We start from the raw sequence: 19,462 nt of genomic DNA on the forward strand, positions 1-19,462 counted from the left end.
CTCCAAGATCTCAGGAGTTTCTATGGTGGATACTTTCTAGGGTTGGGACTATGATGTAAAAAATAGAATAGAATAGAGTAGAGTAGGATAGGGTAGGGTAGAATAGAATAGAATAGAATAGTAGGATGATATGGAATGGAATAGAATAGAATAGAAACAGAGTTGGAAGGACCTTGGAAGTCTTTTAGTCCACCTCTCTGCTCAGGCAGAAAACCCTATACCGTTTCAGACAAATGATTGTCCAATCTCTTCTTAAAGACTTCCAGTGTTGGAGCATTGACAACTTCTGGAGGCAAGTTGTTCCACTGGTTAATTGTTCTAACTGTCAGGAAACTGTCTCCTTAGTTCTATGTGGCTTCTCTCCTTGATTAGTTTCCACCCATTGCTTCTTGTCCTGCTCTCAGGTGCTTTGGAGAATAGTTTGACTCTTCTTTGTGGCAACTTCTAAGATATCGGGACACTGCTATCATGTCACCCCTAGTTTTTTCATTAAACTAGACATACCCAATTCCAGCAACTGTTCTTTAATGAAAGTCTTCAATGTAAGACAAGCCAAAAAAACAAAAAACAAAAAGACATGCTGTGGATGGATCCAGAGTATAACCAGCCTTCTCCCTGTCTGTCTCCCACTATATGTGCAATCTATTTTAGCTCTGGAGCAGTGTGACAGCTGGAGAACAAGATGAAAAGTGGGCATTTAATCCTTTCCCAGAACTAGCCATCAAAGATTTGATGGTCATAATATGTATATGTGCTCTTTCTTTAGTAACCATAATTGGGACTTAACAACCACAGTTGTTAAGCAAATTGGGTATTTAAGTGAAACTGCAATTGAGTTTGGACTTACTTCAGCGTTCTTTTGCTGAAGGTCTCAAATGTGAGTTATTTTTTCATCACCATCATAAGTGTGATTGGTAACTAAATGAAGACCACTGCCCCAATGGATTGCCACTGCCCCCAAAACAGCATTCAAAGGTCTCTTGTGACTTAATTACTGAAAGGCAACTCCATATTTCAATACATCACTTAGGTAGGATGTTTTTTTAATCAACACTATAGAACAGGGATCTCCAACCTTGGCAACTTTAAGCTTGGAGGACTTCAACTGCAGTAATATAGAAGTTCAACTCCTTGAACTCCAGTTCAACTCCAGGAGAGGAAGTCCGCCAGGCCCAACATAAAACATCTGTGTACCCAAAGTTAATTAAGTTAGGTTGCTTCCTTTTCTAAACCTAACAGAATGACTTCTGCTCTTGGCTTACTGATGTCTTTTTTTTTTCTAGGAAAGTGGGATATTTTGAAGCAGAACAGCTTCTTGCTTCTTTTATATGTAAAGAAAGTCCATACATCCTAGGTGGGATTCAAAGTCATCCTGGTAAATTGAGATATTAAAGTGAAGCTTTATTCTGCAACATATTACACCCTTCTCCCCATGATTATTGTTTTTTTTACATTGAAACCCACATTTTAAAAAAGTTTACATTTAAATTCTTCAGCAAAGGTCCCTCAGTGCCAATGGGCAGTTTTTGTTTCTCTGGAGGATACACTACAGTGAGAGAACATCCATCACCACATCTATCCCAGGTTTCTTTTGCACATTAGTGGTGGATATCTCAGTAGAGATATGTCAGTAGAAGCCAGGTAGTCTTGCTTTTGAACAATAGTTTATACCAGGGGTGAAGAAACTGGATTTGTTCAAGGGCTGGATCAGCATAGTAGTTCTCCTCTCTGGGCGTGGGAGGGTTGAGGGGAGATGGGACAGACAACTCCTACAGCACTCTGCTGGCCAAAATGGGGTGCAGGGGATGTGCGTGTCCCTTGCACCCCATTTTTGGCCTGGATGGCCTACTGCAGCACTTTGCTGGCCAAAATGAGGCACAAGGAAATGTTTTGGCTGGCAGAGGCACTATGAGCTGGTCCTTTGCTATTTCCAGGCAGGAAATACCACGGGCCAAATTTAAGCATCCCATGGGCCAGATCTGGCCCGCGGGCCTTGAGTTTGATATCCCTGTTTATACCCATTTACTGATTTATAGTCTTCTGACTAGGAGGACTCCTGACATCCGCTGACCAGTCAATCAAAAGCCTGAATTTTTTATGCCCTGGCATTTTTGCTTAAAAAGGAAAAGTATCCTTGCTTGTTTTTTTCATTGATACTCATATTCTTTTATAGCCAGATAAATTCCTAATTCAAGTGGGAATTGCTCAATTACTTAGGAAAATAGTGGAAAATCATCTCACTCTTTGCTCCCTCTATTCTAAAATATTAGCAGCCTTATCAATCTATTTTACATGGTAGTAAATTTAAGCATTTTAAACATATCAACCTACCCTTAATATGTATGTGAAAGTAAATAATGAAATTGTCACAAATATGACCAAGTCCCATAGTGCAGAATGTTGCATTATTGATCTAGATTATTCAACTTTAGTTGAAAATAGGTCCATTCATATTCCTGGCCCTGGAAGAATCCAGCTCATCCAGGGAACAAATCAAAGAGATAAGGAATCATTCTCTGCTCTTATACTGTTAAGTCACCTCTGGCAGAAGATCGGGAAGATCGGCTGCTCTTGATGGAGTTCTTATGATGAAAATGAGCCTTGGATTCATAATGGTTAGGAATCCCATCCTGAGATGATGTCCCTTTGGTACCTCCATCAGGTGGGGCTAGAAAGTGCTGTGATTTCTCTTGTTTCTGATTGGACCAATTGTCCTGCTGTTCATATGATGCAATAGCAGGAGGAGCGATCACACGACGTCTCTGGCACCGCTTCTTGAGCAAAAGGTGAGCCAGCTCCGCCAGGCTGAGAAAAGCTGAAACAAGCCCCACCATGAAATAGAATTGAATGAAGATAGTCTTCTCGGTTGGACGAGATACAAAGCAATCAATGAGATGAGGACACATACGATGCTTGCAGATGTATTGATATCCTACTTGGAAGCCATACAACATCCATTGCCCTACCAGAAAGCCCATCTCAGCCAAGATTCTTACTATGACATTGACTATGTAGAAAGTTTGAATATTTCGGGTTCGTTGACTAGGCTGGAGTTCAAATTGTTCCTGAACTTTCCTCCCTGTCTGATTGGCTTCCTCCTGATTCCCTTCAATTTCCTTCAAACCACGGTTGATCTTGGTGGTCTGGTGCATAGAATAGATGACAAACATAACAGCTGGGGCTGAGAGCACTACAATGTGGAAAACCCAGAAGCGGTAATGGGAAATGGGGAATGCCAAGTCGTAACAAATCTGTTTGCATCCCACCTGCTTAGTGTTGCACTCAAATTCCTCCTGCTCATCATCAAAGACATCACTGCCCACTGTGGCTAGAATGAGGATACGGAAGATGAGCATCACAACCAGCCAGAAGCGTCCAACCATGGGTGAGTGCTCCTGCACTGCATCTAGCAAGGAACTCAAGAATCCCCACTCGCCCATGGCTGCTGCAGAAGAAAGGAAAGAAGAACAGAGAGATCATCTTTAATAAAGTTCTCTGAGGGAATTAGTGTCTTGCTAAAAGCAAATGGTTAAACAACAAATAGGAGGAACAGAGGAGAAATGCAGTCAAATGATGGACCTCCACAAGCAGCGAATAATTTGAAATGATCTACCACCTGTGGTAATACTCTACTAATAATGGAGTGTAGAATAAAATGAATGTTTCAGCAATAGCAGGAGATCTTTCTGTTTCAGTTGTGAGTCCTTCTGCCTACAAAGAGGAGGATGGGTCTTGATCCTGGTAGAAGATTAGGATTGCATGTAAAGTTAAATTTAATTAAATAAATGCATTATTGGGAATGACCTATTGGCAACCCCTAAAGTTATCCATGGTTTGTTGTTGTAACTAAGTAAAATCCACAAGAGAGTCAGGCTCTGCTAAGCTAAATGCTCCTGTATATCTAGAAATGTGGTGACTGTCTTCTCAGGAAAAACCCCTCAAACCTATCTGAAATAGCCAGTGTGGTATGGTGGTTAAATGCATGCTGGCTTAGGAGAAGAGATGCCTGGGTTCAAATCCTCTTTTAGAGATGATGCAGATTACGTGATTGTGGGCCTATCTTAGTCTAGATTCATTCACAGAATTGTCACACAGATAAACAAAGGACATGCAACATAAACTGAATACCCCTGCCTCCGAGATGGGGCATGGGAGGAGTCACTGATGGGTATTAACATGGCCCATTTGCCCAGAGACTGAGGTAAATCTGAGGACACTCCCTCTACTCCTCCTTCTGACTCTCCAGATTAACCTCAGTCTTTGGCTCAGAAGGAGATATTTTACCTGTCTCTCCATTGGTATGAGACTTTTCTCAGCGTTTGATTTTCTAGAACTCCTCTCACCTCCTTTAGCGGCGCCGTATTACCGGCATTAGCACAAGCTTGCTTGCTGCGTGGCCGAGAGCTTAAACTGCTGGGCAGCGGCGGCAGCAACAGGGGTAATCTCCCAGCCGCATGCCCCGGGTGTTGCTACGCGTCCACAGATCAGCGGATGTGATCGCGTGACCGGAAGGAGGTGGCTCAGTCAGAGCCAGAACAGAAACTTGTACCGCGTGGTTGGCGGTTGGAAGCATCGGTGCACACGTGGAGCGCAGGGATCGACACTCTGATACCAGAGGCCGCAGGCATTCACAGCCATCGCCAGTACCCAGGAGGGTAACTTTGGGCCTGTACTCTGCCGATAATCTGGGGAGGGCCCCAGCTATTCGGCGGTGGGCCGGTCTTCTTGCAGGCTGCGGATCAGTGGCACAGCTGAGGAGTGGGAGAATTTGAAGGAGCACTGAATCCATGCAGCAGCTACAGACTGGTAGGAACAGAAGGAGAGGTAGAGAGAGGCTATGAACCATGAGTAAGGGCGCGATGGTGGATTCCACGAGGAGTGGAGGAGTGGCCCCCCTCGGTTCTCCTAGGGGTTCAGATCCAGGTGAGGGACCCTCCCGGGGAGCCAACCCAGGGACAAGTGGGAGACCCACCCATAGGAAATGCACCTCCAAGTCTTCTAGTAAGGAGGGTTCCAAGCAGGAGGTTCGTATCAAAGGGCGGCTGGAAGGCGGATCAGGGACAGCATCAGCCCTTCCCAATCCAGATTGCACTTGCCACAGAGCCCTCCTAACCTGGTTGTCCTGGCTCTCCTCCTGGCTCTCCTGGGCTCCTCACATGGCTTTCCTGGGGGGGGGGGTAGTCCCTTGTCCCCCCCCATTGCTCTCTTACCCCACAGGGGCAAGGGGAAATCCTTTTGGCCGCAGGACTACTAGCTTCCCTAGGCAGCGCTTGGCTCCTGAATTTCCTGACCCTAATTCGGCATTGGAGCCACCTAGCCTCTCCCCTGCCTACCCAGAGCTCTCAGAGAGTTTTCAAAAAGTTATTGCCAGAGCCATTGCCCAAGGGATTTCCTCGGGCATGCAGCACCAATTTCAACAGGATAGACAACAGTCTTCACGTGGTGCCCCTCGAGGTCATCCAGACCAACCCGAACCAGCAGGGGCCAGGGAGCTCAGAGCTTCCTCCCCTTCCACTGCTAGCGAGGGGTCAGATTCAGAGGAGGAGGTACAGAACAATCTTGGGTTCTCTGAAGATGAAGAATCTCAGCCCCAGAGGTCCCAGCCATCACGGGCCTATTTCTTCCAGCCTTGTTCAGTTCTCTGCTGCGCAAGGCCAAGGCCACAGCAGATCTGGACAGCTCTCCTGATCCCAACCAAGCTGCAGCTGTTCCTAACACGAGTGGGGCCCCCAAGAAAGGGCCTTTCCACAGGCCCCAAGTTGAAAAGGAGGAGATTCCAACCCCTGAGCTCTTCTTGGAAATACTCAGGTCTCAATGGTCTAAGCCTGGTACCTTCCCCACTCCAGGGAGCAACAATCGTAGATTCTACAATCTCAATGCCTCCTTTGCTCAAGCTTTACAGGTTCCATCCGTGGATGCTCCGGTGGTTAGTCTGGCTTCTTCCTCAGCGATAGTGATGGGGGGACATAGCCAACTGTCTGAAGGCAGAGGATAAGAAGACAGATCTCATCATGCGTAAGACATTCCAGGCTGTATCTTGGGCAATCAGAGCGGCGGCTGCAGCCTCTTTTTTCAACAGGTCCACCCTGCTGTGGCTGGAACAACTCCGAGATAGAACTCCGGCTTCAGACATGAGACTACTTCAGGATATTACGAAGTTGATGGCGGCTACCCAGTTCTCGGTGGATGCCACACTGGACATGGTAAAGTATTCTTCCAGAGCCTTGTCTTCCTCTGTAGCATCCAGACAGTTGCTGTGGTTACGCAACTGGCAAGCGGAGTCCCGGGCGAAATGGCACTTGGCAGGTATTGATTACACAGGAGACAAGCTATTCGGTTTGGCCTTGGATCCCATCCTCATTGAAGACAGGAACAAGCACAAGGTCTTCCCATCTATGTCCAAGCGTTCAGACCACCGGCCGATGCCTTACCCCAGGAGGCCTTCCTTTTGACTCCCTGAGCAGGACTTCCAGCAGCAGAGGTACTCTGCCCCCAGGTATCCCAGCGAGGGGACAGGCAGTTTTCCAGGGTCAGATACAGGTTCTAACAGATGGGCAAGCGGCCCTTTCGAGGTGGGGGCGGTCGCCCCTTTCACAGAACTAAATGATTTGGGACCGAATCACTTGATCGGCGGCCGCCTTTCCTTGTTTGCGGACTGCTGGGATTACATCACAACAGATGCATGGATACTCCAGACAGTCAGGTTTGGGCTTCAGTTGGAGTTCCGCTCCTGCCCTCCGAATAGGTTCTGGATCTTTCCCGCCTCCAAGAACCCGGTCAAGCGCTCCCTCATGCGCAAAGCCATTTGGCACCTGCTGGATATCAAAACAGTGGAGCCAGTTCTGGAGGGGGAGAAAAAAATCAGGATTTTATTCCAATCTTTTCCTGGTTCCCAAGAGCTCGGGTGGTGGGGGGTGGAGAGCTATCCTGGACCTCAAACTGTTAAATTCCAGAATTACATATCGTAAATTTAAGATGGCATCTCTCAAGTCCATTCTGGAGGGGATCAGACAAGGGGATTTCCTAGCCTCAATTGATCTCACGGAGCTAATCTCCACATCATAATTGCCCCAGATCACCATAGGTTCCTTAGGTTCTCAGATGGGGGTGCTCATTACCAATACAAGGCCCTTCCCTTTGGATTGGCCTCAACCCCAGAACATTTACCAAGGTACTAGCAGTGGCTGCTGCCCACCTTTGTGCAATCCCGATTCGGTTACATTGCTACCTGGATGATATCCTCGTACTAGCCTCCTCAGCAGCTGGAGCAGAAAGGGATATCAGTGTCACCATTTCCACCTTCCGGTCCCTGGGCTTCTCGGTCAACCTCGAGAAAAACCATCTAGTCCCCACCACTAGACTACAACATTTGGGGACCATTATTGACTCGGTGGAGTGTGAAGTCTTCCCCTCACAGGAGCAGTATTGAAGAATTGAGTTGAGAGATTTGCAGGATTCGATCTGTTCCCATAGCTCTCCTTTCCAGGTTACTCGGCAAGTTCATCTCCTGCTTCGGGATAGTGCTCGCCTCCATGCCAGAGAGCTGCAGTGGTTCTTACTCCCACACCAGAGGAACTGGACAAGCGATGCAAACTTCAGGGTCCTTGTGACCCCCCCAGGTGCTTCTTTCTCTCTGCTGGTGGATATCCCTGGCTCTGTCCAGGGGTTCCCTGTTCAGGGAACCAGATAGGCTGGTCCTAACAATAGATGCAAGCCTGTTTGGTTGGGGGGCTCACCTAGAGTCCGAGTTAGTGCAGGGCCGGTGGACTCCAATGGACCTGTGGAAGAACATCAACTGGCTGGAGCTCGGAGCGATCCACCTAGCTCTCCGATGGTTCAAGACGATGGTCGCCGGAAGACATATCCTGGTGCTGATGGACAACGTGGCAGCCAAGGCCTACGTGAACAAACAGGGAGGCACCCACTCCGTAGCGCTACGCAACGAGGCAGTGCGTCTGGGAAACTGGGCGGAACAGAACCTCCTGTCGATTCAAGCAGAACATATCTCCGGAGTGGAAAATCATCAGGCGGACTGGCTCAGCAGGGAGAAGGTATACCACAGAGAGTGGCAGCTTCACCCCCACATCTTCGAGCAGATTTGCCAGATGTTCGGCCAACTGACAGTGGATCTCTTCACCTCACTGTTGAACACCCAGCTTCCAAGGTTCATCTCATGGTTCCCAAACCAGAGGTCGCAGGACATCAACTCCCTGCGCTGCAGATGGCCGTTGGGCCTACTCTACGACTTCCCTTTTCTTTCCCTCCTTCCCGGGGTTCTGAGGAAGCTAGTGTTAGAGAGGGCAGAGATAATCCTTGTGGCTCCTTTCTGGCCACGGTGTCCCTGGTTTGCGGACTTAATGGAGATGTTGGTTCTGCCCCATTGGAGAATCCCTCGGGGGGAGGTGGCCCTACGCCAGGGGAACCTGGAGCACCCAGACCCAGATTGGCTCCATCTGACCGCCTGGCGCTTGAGCGGGAACAACTAAGAGAGGCCCAATTCTCCACTAGAATCCTCGGGACCATTGAGGCCGCTAGAAGGAAATCCACCACCCGCATCTACGAGGCGACCTGGACTTTCTTCATGGCCTGGTTTCGGTCTGCGCAGGTAGACCCAACATTGGCCTCAGTTCACAAGTGCTGGAATTCCTCCAGAGTGGTCTGGAGAAAGGCCTAGCTCACAGTACTTTCAGAAGGCAGGTCTCCACCCTGGCCACCATCCTTGAAGGGGTAGGCACCTAACCCCTGTCCCAGCACCCAGTCATCAAACAATTCCTCAGAGGGGCTGCTAATCTCCGGCCCCCGGTGGTTCACTGTTTCCCATTTTGGGACCTTCTCATGGTGCTCCAGGTGTTGCTGGAGGCACCTTTCAAATCCCTCAGGGAGGTGAGCTTTCAATTCCGAACCCTCAAGATGGTCTTCCTCGTGGCGATCATCTCTGCCAGGAGGGTGTCCGAGCTTAATGCTCTTTCTACCAGGGCGGACCTCTGCATTTTCCACAGAAACAGGATCATGCTCAGACTCGATCCAGCCTTCATGCCTAAGGTCAATTTCCCCCTTTCATAGGGGCCAGGAGGTAATCCTCCCGTATTTCTGTCCTTCTCCCTCTTCGGAGAGAGAGAGGTCCTGGCACCGCCTGGACATAAGAAGGCACTGCGCATTTACCTCAAGTGCTCAGCTGCCTTCAGGTGGTCGGAGGCTCTCTTCATTTCCTTCCATCCCTCGGCCCGGAGAGCCAAGGTCTCTCCGACCACCATCAGCAGGTGGATAAGGTTAGCCATTTCCAAGGCCTATGAGGCTTTGGGGCTGCCAGTGCTGGTGGACATCACCACACACTCCACCCGGAGTGTGGCCACCTCTGTGGCCTGGGCCACGCAGGTGCCCATCGAGGACATCTGCAGGGCTGCCTCCTGGTCCTCGCCATCGCCCTTCATCAGGCACTACTGACTAGATGCGTATGCCTCAGCTGAGGCGGTCCTGCAGGGGGTACTATACTCTTGGGAGACTCAGGTCCAATGATCCCTCCCATGGACATCTAGCTTTGGTATGTCCCATCAGTGACTCCTCCCATGCCCCACCTCGGAGACTGTCAGTTGGTCTTACCTGAACTGCATGTCTCGAGGGTGGCGTGAGAGCAGTCACTTCCCGCCCATCAGGTGTGCCCTGTGCCAGGGCCTGAGTTGGTTTAGTTTCAGGTCAATCAGGGACCTCGGAGGGAGTTGGGTGATTGCTGTCCCTTCCTTCCCAGGTTCTACGTTAATTGGACCATCGGTTAATCTGGAGAGTCAGAAGGAGGAGCAGAGGGAGTGTCCTCAGATTTACTTCAGTCTCCGGGCAAATGGGCCGTGTTAATACCAATCAGTGACTGCTCCCACACCACCCTGGAGACATGCAGTTCAGGTAAGACCAACTGACATTCCCAGCCATGCAATAAAATTCCACATGAATTTTATTGCTCACAGCTGTGCATCTAAACCAACTTAAAGGCACTACAATACTGCATATTTATTTACTGCATATTTATTTATATTTACATAGCATATTTTTAGAGTTGCTGAACTCCAAGCAACTCTGGACATCAAGCAATAAAAAGCAAGTATATATATTAAAAAAAATCCAAAAACCTGGTTAATCCTAAAGTGATACTCCACCACCAATCTCGCTTCTACACACCATCCTAAAGGAATTGTGTAGTCACTGTATCCGATGGTTTTGGGGAAGAGAAAGATCTTCAAAGTATTTTAGAAGGAGAGTGAGACTGGAACCATCGGAATAGGAGGGAAGCTGTTCCTACAGGCAGGCCCTATAGCAGTGAAATCATACTTCCCAGATCCCGTCAGATGATGTTACTTAACGGATGGGATCTAGAGCACCTGGCTCTGTCTGAACAGATTAGGATGTTGGAAACTGTGGGAGATACATGTCTATGGAGGCTCTCAATCATCCAAATCATGGTTGCCCAAAGGTGCTTTTCCAAAAGGCAACTGGACTTCTTTGATTTTTTCCCCCTTGAAAATATTTTGCTTCTTATCCAAGACATTTATTCAGAAGGATGGGAGGGGAATTGAAATATTTTCAAAGAAAATAACCAAGGAAGTCCAGTTGTCTTTTGAAAAAGCACCTTTGCGGTAGGAGACACATGTTCCCTAAAGTAGGCAGACCTATACCAGATGGGCTTTACAGGTTTACAAATAACCAGTACTTCAAATTGCCTCAAGAAGCTTATTGGCAACCAGTGCAGCTAACAAAACATAGGTTTACACCGACATATTAAGGCATAGGTGTATTTTGGACCCACTGTAGCTTCTGAGCTTAAATAGACTCCAGAGGATGGTAGAGGACAGGAAGGCCTGGAGGAACATTGTTCATGGGGTTGCAATGGGTCAGACATGACTTCACAACTAACAACAAGCTTCTGAGTGGTCCTCAAGAGCATCCCCATGTAGCATATGTGGTCCAAGAATCCACATGCGTTCAAGAAAGTGGGATTGAATGAACAAATTAGCTACACTATGGATGAACAAAATATCTATAGTGCCAAAGATCAGTGTGAATCACTCTCTCCATTCTCATCTCAACTATTCCAGCGGAAATCATTTTGCTTTGAAAGGAACATGAAACGCTTGGCAACATCAAGGCAGGGATGGATTTTTTTGGTCTGTTGTTAATTTATATGGAAAGAAGGAATTTCAACTGCTATCTTGCAGTTTATCCCAATCCCAGTTAGCTAAGTGGATAAATTGCTTTGGGGAGAGATTGCTTCATTAGGCTGAGACAAGAATTTCCACTGGGCATTGTAGAGACAGGAGCAGTCCCTGGAGAAAAATCAATGCCTAGAAACAGACATCAATGTGGGCTAAATGTTCAGTAAGAGAATGAAGCTCATCTTTGGAACTAAAAGAAAAAGCCAAGTTATACTTTTACATTTCAAAAGGCATGATTTTAGAGCAAAGGGTTCACAACTTTTGTGGGCTAGTGGACATAATTAGAATTTTGAGAATAGGCACACTCCCAAAATAACTTTCTATAGACATTTTATTAGAAGACAAATGGTTGAGGTTGCTTTCCCCCACCTCTCCAAGCCTCCCACGTTGTTCTCTTTCACTTCAGAGATGTTTGAAGATCTGGACAGGAATGCACATTTCCAACACTGGGTTATAATTTTCCACCGTTTTTATATTCTATTTTCTAGGAATGGCTCTGGTGGGAAGTTTTCATCCTTTTTCATAAGAGCACAAGAAAAGTCTCAATTTAAAAAAAAACACAATTATCTACCACTGGTTAGATCAAAATATCTAACCCATGCTAACCAGTCCTGCTTTCCGCAAAAGAACTCTCTGCAGCAAAAAAGTTAGGAAGAAAGATGCAAAACCTACAGAATCTAAGTTGTGAGAACATTCTGGAACCATGAGAGGGTTTGTGTGGTTGTACAAGTAGTCCTTGACTTACAACCAGAATTGGCACCAAATTTTCCATTGCTAAGCAAGGAAATTGTTAAATGAGTTGTGCCCAATGTTATGACCTCTTTAGCCACTATTGTTAAGCAGATCACTGCAATTCTAAATTCATGGTTGTTGAATGAATCAGTCTTCCCCTATTGACTTTGCTTGTCTGAAGTTGACTGAGATGGTCACAGATGGCGATCACATGTCCCTGAGATGCCATCATAAAATACACGCCATTTGCCCAGAGCCTGAATTCTGGTCACATGATCTTGGGGGTATTGCAATAGTTTTAAGTTCAAGGACTGGATGTATGTCACATTTTCAGTTCAGTTTTAGCTTTGAATGGTTGCTAAATGAATGTTTGTAAGACAACCTGTAGCCATCAGGATTTCATGGGAGATTGTTTACCACAAATATACTATGAATTTTGTGAGGAAGTAGTTTATTTTGAATTCTCCTTTTCATATAGGTTCAAGGAATGGTCCACTTCTGATAGGCTGGAGCAATAAAAGAATAATAAAAATTGCTCAGATTTTTATCTCCCGCTATGTGGATGGCATGCTCATTGTTGTTGTTTTTATTTTGAATTATTCTAATAGGATAATTCAATACCAAAGATTTGTATGAGGGTTAAATTAGAATATATTACAGAATATAACACAGATACTTTTTTTCTAGCCCAGAGTAACTTTTGTATACTAAACTACATTATTTCATATTATAGAGGAATATGTCAGCACTTACACATTTATAAATTTATCAGACTACTCAGTAGCCCAAAGCCTTAATTCATAGTCCAAATTCATTGATTAATAACTCTATGCCCATTATAATTAATTTATAAAATGTGCGGTCATTTCTCATTTATTTACCTATGATTTTATTTTCACAAATAGCCACACATATACAAACAAACATAATTTCAATGTAGTTAAAAAGTTGCTGCATAAATGTTTAGGAAAGAAAAAGAATATTTGTGTATTTAAAACAGACAGGGAAATCTTTTTAATAAATTGTAAATGTCTACTTTTGGTAATGCTGACAATTATACCAAGAATGATTCTTAATTTTGCAGTACAAATAATTTTTGCTAATTTTTTTAGGGTTTTAACTATTCATATTTTATTTGAAGTATTAGCTGCTTGGACCAATCTAGAAACAAGTGGGTTATAAATGCAAATAAGAAAATAGACTATATAATAATCTGAACAGTTAAGGGACTGGGTATGTTTAGTCTTAGAAAGAGAAGGTTTATAGTGACATCATAGTCATCTTCTAATACTTGAAGAGAGGATCAATTATTTTCCAAAGGACAAGACAAGAATCAATGGGTAGAAGTTTGTCAGAGGATGATCCAACCTGGAACTAAGAAGAAATTTCTTGACAGTGAGAACAATTAATCAATGGAACAGTTTGCTTCCTGAAGGTATGAGTGCTCCATCGCTGAAGGGTTGCAAGAAAAGATTGGACAACCATTTGTCCGGAATAGAATAAGGACCTCCAAGATCCCTTCCAGCCTGATGATCTATGATTCTATTCCTTTACTTAGTTGGTTTTCTACTAATGCTTATGCGATCCAATAAAAAAAGTTGTTTCTCCCTACTTTGCCTGTAAAGTTTCTAGAATAGCGGTAGCACTTAAACCTACATACCTCTTCATGGTGCTTTACAGCACTCTCTAAACGGTTTACAGAGTCAGCTTCTTCCCCCCAACAATTTAGGTCCTCATTTTACCCACCTCGGAAGGATGGAAGGCTGAGTCAACCTCTAAGAATAGAAATCATTGAATATTTGCATAAAATTAATTGGGAATAATGTGGAGAGTTCCGAACTAGGATTGAAGGCTTTTTCAGCTCCTTTCTATGAAATACTTACTTCTGATTATCTTTACTCTAAGAAAAGACCTGGAACCATCATACTATAAAGGTATACGGTATACATTGCTTTTCTCCCTATCCCACTTTTCTAAATAAAATATCCATAGAGCAGTAGAATTTTCAGAGGTCTATTTTTGGAAAGCCGATACAATTTTTCTCCCTCTTACCTGTATTTCAGCTCTGATGTGATGTCTTCTTCTGCCTTGCTCAAGGACCTCAGCTCTCCATTATATCTTGTCACCTGGATGCTGGCACCTGCTTTACCTAAAGCTGGGTTTTGAGTCTGTCTGGCATCTTTTGTTCTCTTCCTGCATACTTCAGCTCTAGCTGGGACAGTGGCATGGAGAGAAAGAGGGTGGGCTTTTCCTTTAGCTCAGCCTGGAAATATTCAACTGTTAAAGTGACAGGGCTGTTACTCTGGCCTGCCAGTGGTCTTCCCAGCAAGAGGACAACAATGCCCCATTTCCTTTCCTCTCTAGGAAGCAGATACTTTTTCATGCCTTAGAGGCAGCTGGAAAGGATGATGTCTATTCAGATGTAACCTCATTTTAAAAAGTAGATAGAACTCTGACTAACATTATAACTAAATGTTATAGGAATCTTCAATAAAAGAGAATAGATTAGAATTTTTAAAAAGAAGATGTGTTAGAAACATGTATCATTAACCTTCCTCATTCTTCCTTGTTATTTTTGATTCTGAGGTTCTTACATTTAGAAGGGACCTGGAAATGTCTCCCAAGAGGAAGGCTAGGGATTTTTCGTTTCTCAGAATTGGATTCTTTTTCTTTCCCCTTTTGGCTCTGTAGAAAAGATCTTTGTAGGAAATATGCCAGGAACTAAACATGAGACCTTCAAACCAGACAGATGTACCTCTGTGCCACTGCCAATATGCATCTATCCAGACGTGGGTTTCAAATCCCAATGCTATTGGTTTGCTCGTACTTGTGCTTGCATGTGACACTTTTGCGCATGTGCAGAAGCTTTTGCACATGCGCAGAAGCGTCCAGGTGGGTCGGCGGAGCCTCCCGCCACCACCACTACTGGTTCAGCTGATCCGGGATGAACCGGGAGCAACTCATCTCCGTATCTATCTCATAACTGGAGAGATAGAGGGGATTGTTAAAGATCATCTAATCCAGACCATTGCCAACTTCTGCTGTAGAATTCTGTTTGGGATGCTCTTCTACTTTCCACCTGTGGAGCAGACTTGTTTCCTTCCATAAACAGAGCCACACCAGGTTTGACTTTGTTCCCCCACACCTAATCTCTCTTCCTGAAGCCAAGAAAAAGAGAGAGAGATCAGGGAAAACTCTGACAACCAGATGTATGGTTGTCTGCAGGGTAAGCAGCAGATATCTTGGCTTCCAGACTTTGCAGCTATGACATCATGCCCTCAACAATAGTTTATAGGCCGACCATCATTAACAAGCTCTGCTTCCCTTAGAACATTTATTTATAAGGCATTATTGAGGGCCAGTGTGGGAATGTTGGTTGCCACTGGCTATCAATCTTTTGGAATCATATGACAACAGGTTAACCTTTGACCCAATTTCATTGAATGGGTTCACTAATAAACCATAATCCTAAAGTTATTAATAAATTAATCTCTGGTTGCTTTCCAAGGTAATACTGAGTTGCTCTCTGCTAGCTATTCTTAAAATTAATACTGATAATTTGACTGTCTTGTTCTTTTCTAATTTAACACATTTTTTTCTTTTATTGACATGATCTCACATGGATGTCCAGCATTCAAGTTCAAATACAGGCTTTTAATACACCTGAAGAGTAGTTCTCTATAGCTTTGAGGGCTTTCTTCCAATATTTGAAACAGAAGTTGATGTGATAATGGACATTGCCTTATGTGTTATGTTTATAAGAAGCAGGACCAGTGTAGAATGTTCATCTGGCTTAAGGGAACTTCTGAAATATGTCTTAAATGTTGCAAAAACATAAAGTAATAGTGTATGTTTTGTAATTGAAATGCTAAATCTCTGAAAATAATTTGAGGTTTAAAAGATATTAGCTTTACCAACTTTAGGACTTTAGACATGAGATTCAACAAGAAAAATTTCAAGGCAAAGGAGTATCATTGAGATTGGATAAAATATGTTGCAAAAATGTGCTTTGTTAGGTAAGTTTTTTTATTTAATTATTAGCTTTCATAGAATGAAGATGGACTTAGATTAATTTCCTACTTGGCCAAGAATTTATGATTGAATTTGAATCACAAATCATCCAATAAATAAAATTTATCAAATAAAAAACAATTGACTAACACTAGTATAGCATAGTATAGCATAGTATAGCATAGTATAGTATAGTATAGAATAGCATAGAATAGAATAGAATAGAATAGTATAAATTATGGTTTGAAAATCATAATGGCTATGATCAGGAAAAGTATTAATCCAGAAAGTAAAAATACATAGCTTTGTGTATTGATATCTCTGAACTTTCCATATTGCACATGATTATTGTAAAAACAAGGGGAGAGTAGAATTCACATTTTATAAAGAATAAATAACCAAAAATTGGTTTCCAACAACGCATCCATAATTTTGAAAAAGCTTGTTAGACAAAGGAATTGGACATCTGGTTTCTCCATAAGGTACATTCAATGCTGCTGAGATTTTTCTTAGTGATTTGAGAGCCTTTAAATAGCACAGTCCAGGAGACTGGAGTGTTGGTTGAAACTCTGCAGCCATCCCTTTCCACCCCGCCCCCCCACGCTCTCCACTCCCCCCCCCCCAGTGGAAACTCTGACAGTTCTTTCGACACTTGACTGCTTTCCAATAAACACTTTGGTCTAACTGATAGAGAGCCCTGGAATGTCATTTGGATGATCCATGCTGGGTGGAGAGGAAGGGGCCACACCAAAGGTCCAGGCCAGATAACATCATGCTCAGATCTGTGTTTTTTCAAAAGTGAAAGATTCATCAGTGGAAGAGAAAGCAAAATATAGTTTGGAGTTTGGCCCTAAATAGGCTTTCTGAATAACCTTTTGCAGGTGATACATTATTTTTTCAAAGCTGTGGAGTTGTTATCTCACTGCTGCCATGTGACAAAATTATATATCTCCAGAGCTGCCTGTTATGTACCTGCATGAGCCTTTGCTCTAGATTTTCTGCCTTCCAATCTGATGCTTATCTTTCATTGTTCCAACATTTATATTTTAGCTTGACTGTAAATATTCTCAGGATTTTAGTTTGATAACATTTGCTTTTTAATGGTCTCTAAAATCTACCTAAATTGAATATTTGATTTTTTGTAAAACAGAGTGTAAACCAACACAAAGTAGTATTATCTATTCTATGATTTGGTAATGTTGTCTGGCATTTTGTAAATATAGATAATTGTGCATTGACTTTCTGAGTAAACCTCCCCACCTGGTATTTGTGCTTCTGGAAAACGGGCATTGGAACAAATTCCTTTTGAAAGGACCCCTGAATGGCCTTTCTCACTATTTCTTCCCCTCTACTGTCCAGAACTGGAGCAAGAAAAGAACAACTGTTGCCTTTCTTGAACGGTCCTTCTATGTGCGCTGCGAGGGGAATCCAAGCATGGGTTAACTTTGTCCATTAGCCTAGAGACTGAGTTATGTAATTGTTGACCACGCCTCCTCTGACTGGGATAGTCCAGTTTTGTACAAAGAATCGACGGATCCAAGATAGGTAAAGAACCGGTTCAGAATGCGAAGATGATTAATCAAGTAACTAGAACGATATGTCCAGTGCCCAGACCAGCTGAAGCCGAGGGTGGGTTTGGATTCCCCTCGCAGCGCACATAGAAAGACCATGCAGGTAAGTCAACGGTCCTTCTCCTGTGCACTGCTTCAGGAATCCAAGCATGTGACATGCCAAAGCAATGAGTCTCAAGGGTGGGAGCTAGGCTGGTCAGGGCCCTAGGTGGTGATAGAACCCTCTGCAAGACTCGCCGCCCAAAGGATGCCTCTGCCGAGGCATATGTGTCCACTTCATAATGTCTGACAAAGGGCAACAGTGATGACCAAGTTGCTGCCCTGCAAATGTCCTCCACCAAGACCTGCGTCTACCAAGCTTCTGTGGTGGCCACACTCCTAGTGGAGTGGGGGGGGGCGATGCGTCTGAGAACCTGTCTGGCTTGACTATTGTAAACGAGGGCAATACACGCTTTCAACCAGCGTCCGATAGTATTCGAGGACACCTTATGTCCCATAGACGCTGGCTGAAAGGACACGAAAAGTGCCTCTGACCTTCTGAAGGACGCAGTATGTTTCACATAGTGATGGAGCATCCTGCGAACATTGCGGTGATGCCACCGTTTGCTCTCGTGGATGTGAGGGCTGCGGACAGAAGTCTGGAAGGATAAGTTCCTGCACCCTGTGGAACCATGAATTAATTTTAGGAACCGCAGGATGACTCTGTTCGGATGGAAGATACAGAGGTCCTCGCAGACCGACAGCACTGTCAGCTCCGACACCTTCCTAGCTGACGTAATAGCTACCAAAAAAAAAAACAATCTAGTGCTGATCGAGAGGGTGGGTTCGAATGGTTCTACAGTGAAAGCCCTAAGCACCAGGGATAAGTCCCATGTGGTGTAACGATGGACCACTAGCGGTCTGAGGTTTGAGGCATCCTTTAGGAAAGACTGAACCCTTGGATTTTAAGCCAAGGAGCGGCCTTGTCCTCCCCCAACAACCTTCGATAGGGCTGCAATTTGGTGGCAGAGAGTGTTGGGTGTGAGAGTCCCTTGTCCATGCCCATCTGCAAAAAATCTAGTATCTGTTGTATGGATGCCTTGATTGGATCAACGCCAGTCGCACGGCCCCACCTACAGAAGACCTGCCAAGTGGCCTCATAGATGCATGTTGTGGATGGGCACTGTGCTGCTTGGATTGTGTCAATTACTTTGTCATAAACGTGTTGCCGGATTAAGATAGCCCACTCACATGCCACATGGCTAACTGCAACAGCTGGGGGTTCGGATGAGTGAGAACCCCCTGTGAGAAAGATATCTGATTGTCCGGGATTCTCCATGGGCATGATACAAAGAGATGGATGAGGTCGGCATACCAGGGATGCCGGGGCCACATCGGTGCGACCAGCAGAACGTCCACCTGCTCCGTCAGAATCTTCTGGATGACGTGTGGGATGAGTGGGAGAGGTGTAAAGGCGTAAAGAAGACCCTCTGGCCAAGGGTTGCAAAGACATCGGTGTCCTCCGCCCTCTGTGTCTAGAATCAGGTAAAGAACCTCAGCAGATGTGTGTTCTGAGGCTGCGCAAAGAGGTCCACCTCGGGCTAGCCAAATCTGTGAGACAGTTCCTGGAACAGGGCCAGGTGGAGGTGCCATTCCGCCTGATCCACCGTGGCCCTGCTCAGTCAATCTGCCTGTATGTTGGCTGTGCCCGATATGTGTTCTGCCCGGATTGATAACAGCCCAATGGTGGAGCATCTCTGCTTCCAGCATCAATGACTTGGACCGCGTGCCTCCCTGGTGGTTCACGTGGGTTTTGGAGGTTACGTTGTCGGTGAGGACCAACATGTGGCTGGCCAACACCAAGTCCTGAAATTTGTGGAGAACCAGGCGAATGGCCCACAGCTCTAACCAGTTGATGCTGTTTAGTAATTCCTGGGCACTCCAGATACCCTGTGCTACTCGGTCCAA

The 19,462-nt window shown here is 44.9% G+C and overlaps 1 protein-coding gene across 1 annotated transcript; it reads right to left on the reverse strand.

Annotated features, from left to right (window-relative positions):
- Nucleotides 1–508: 508 nt before the first annotated feature.
- Nucleotides 509–14,158, reverse strand: GJD3 (gap junction protein delta 3). Its single transcript, XM_087713491.1, has 2 exons — nt 13,986–14,158; nt 509–3,445 (listed from the first exon to the last, which is right to left on the reverse strand). The coding sequence occupies exon 2, from the start codon at nt 3,438–3,440 to the stop codon at nt 2,523–2,525; it is 918 nt and encodes a 305-aa protein (XP_087569617.1). The 5' UTR covers nt 3,441–3,445; nt 13,986–14,158; the 3' UTR covers nt 509–2,522.
- Between the last annotated feature and the right edge of the window lie 5,304 nt (nt 14,159–19,462).

This window comes from Thamnophis sirtalis, unplaced genomic scaffold, assembly GCF_051295495.1.
Source record: "Thamnophis sirtalis isolate CommonGarterSnake01/CBP01778 unplaced genomic scaffold, rThaSir2_p1.2 scaffold_4, whole genome shotgun sequence".
NCBI lineage: Eukaryota > Metazoa > Chordata > Lepidosauria > Squamata > Natricidae > Thamnophis > Thamnophis sirtalis.

Bases quoted from the DNA above. Each gene is read 5' to 3' on its own strand.
- GJD3 (XM_087713491.1), bottom strand. From the start codon at position 3,440: ATGGGCGAGTGGGGATTCTTGAGTTCCTTGCTAGATGCAGTGCAGGAG.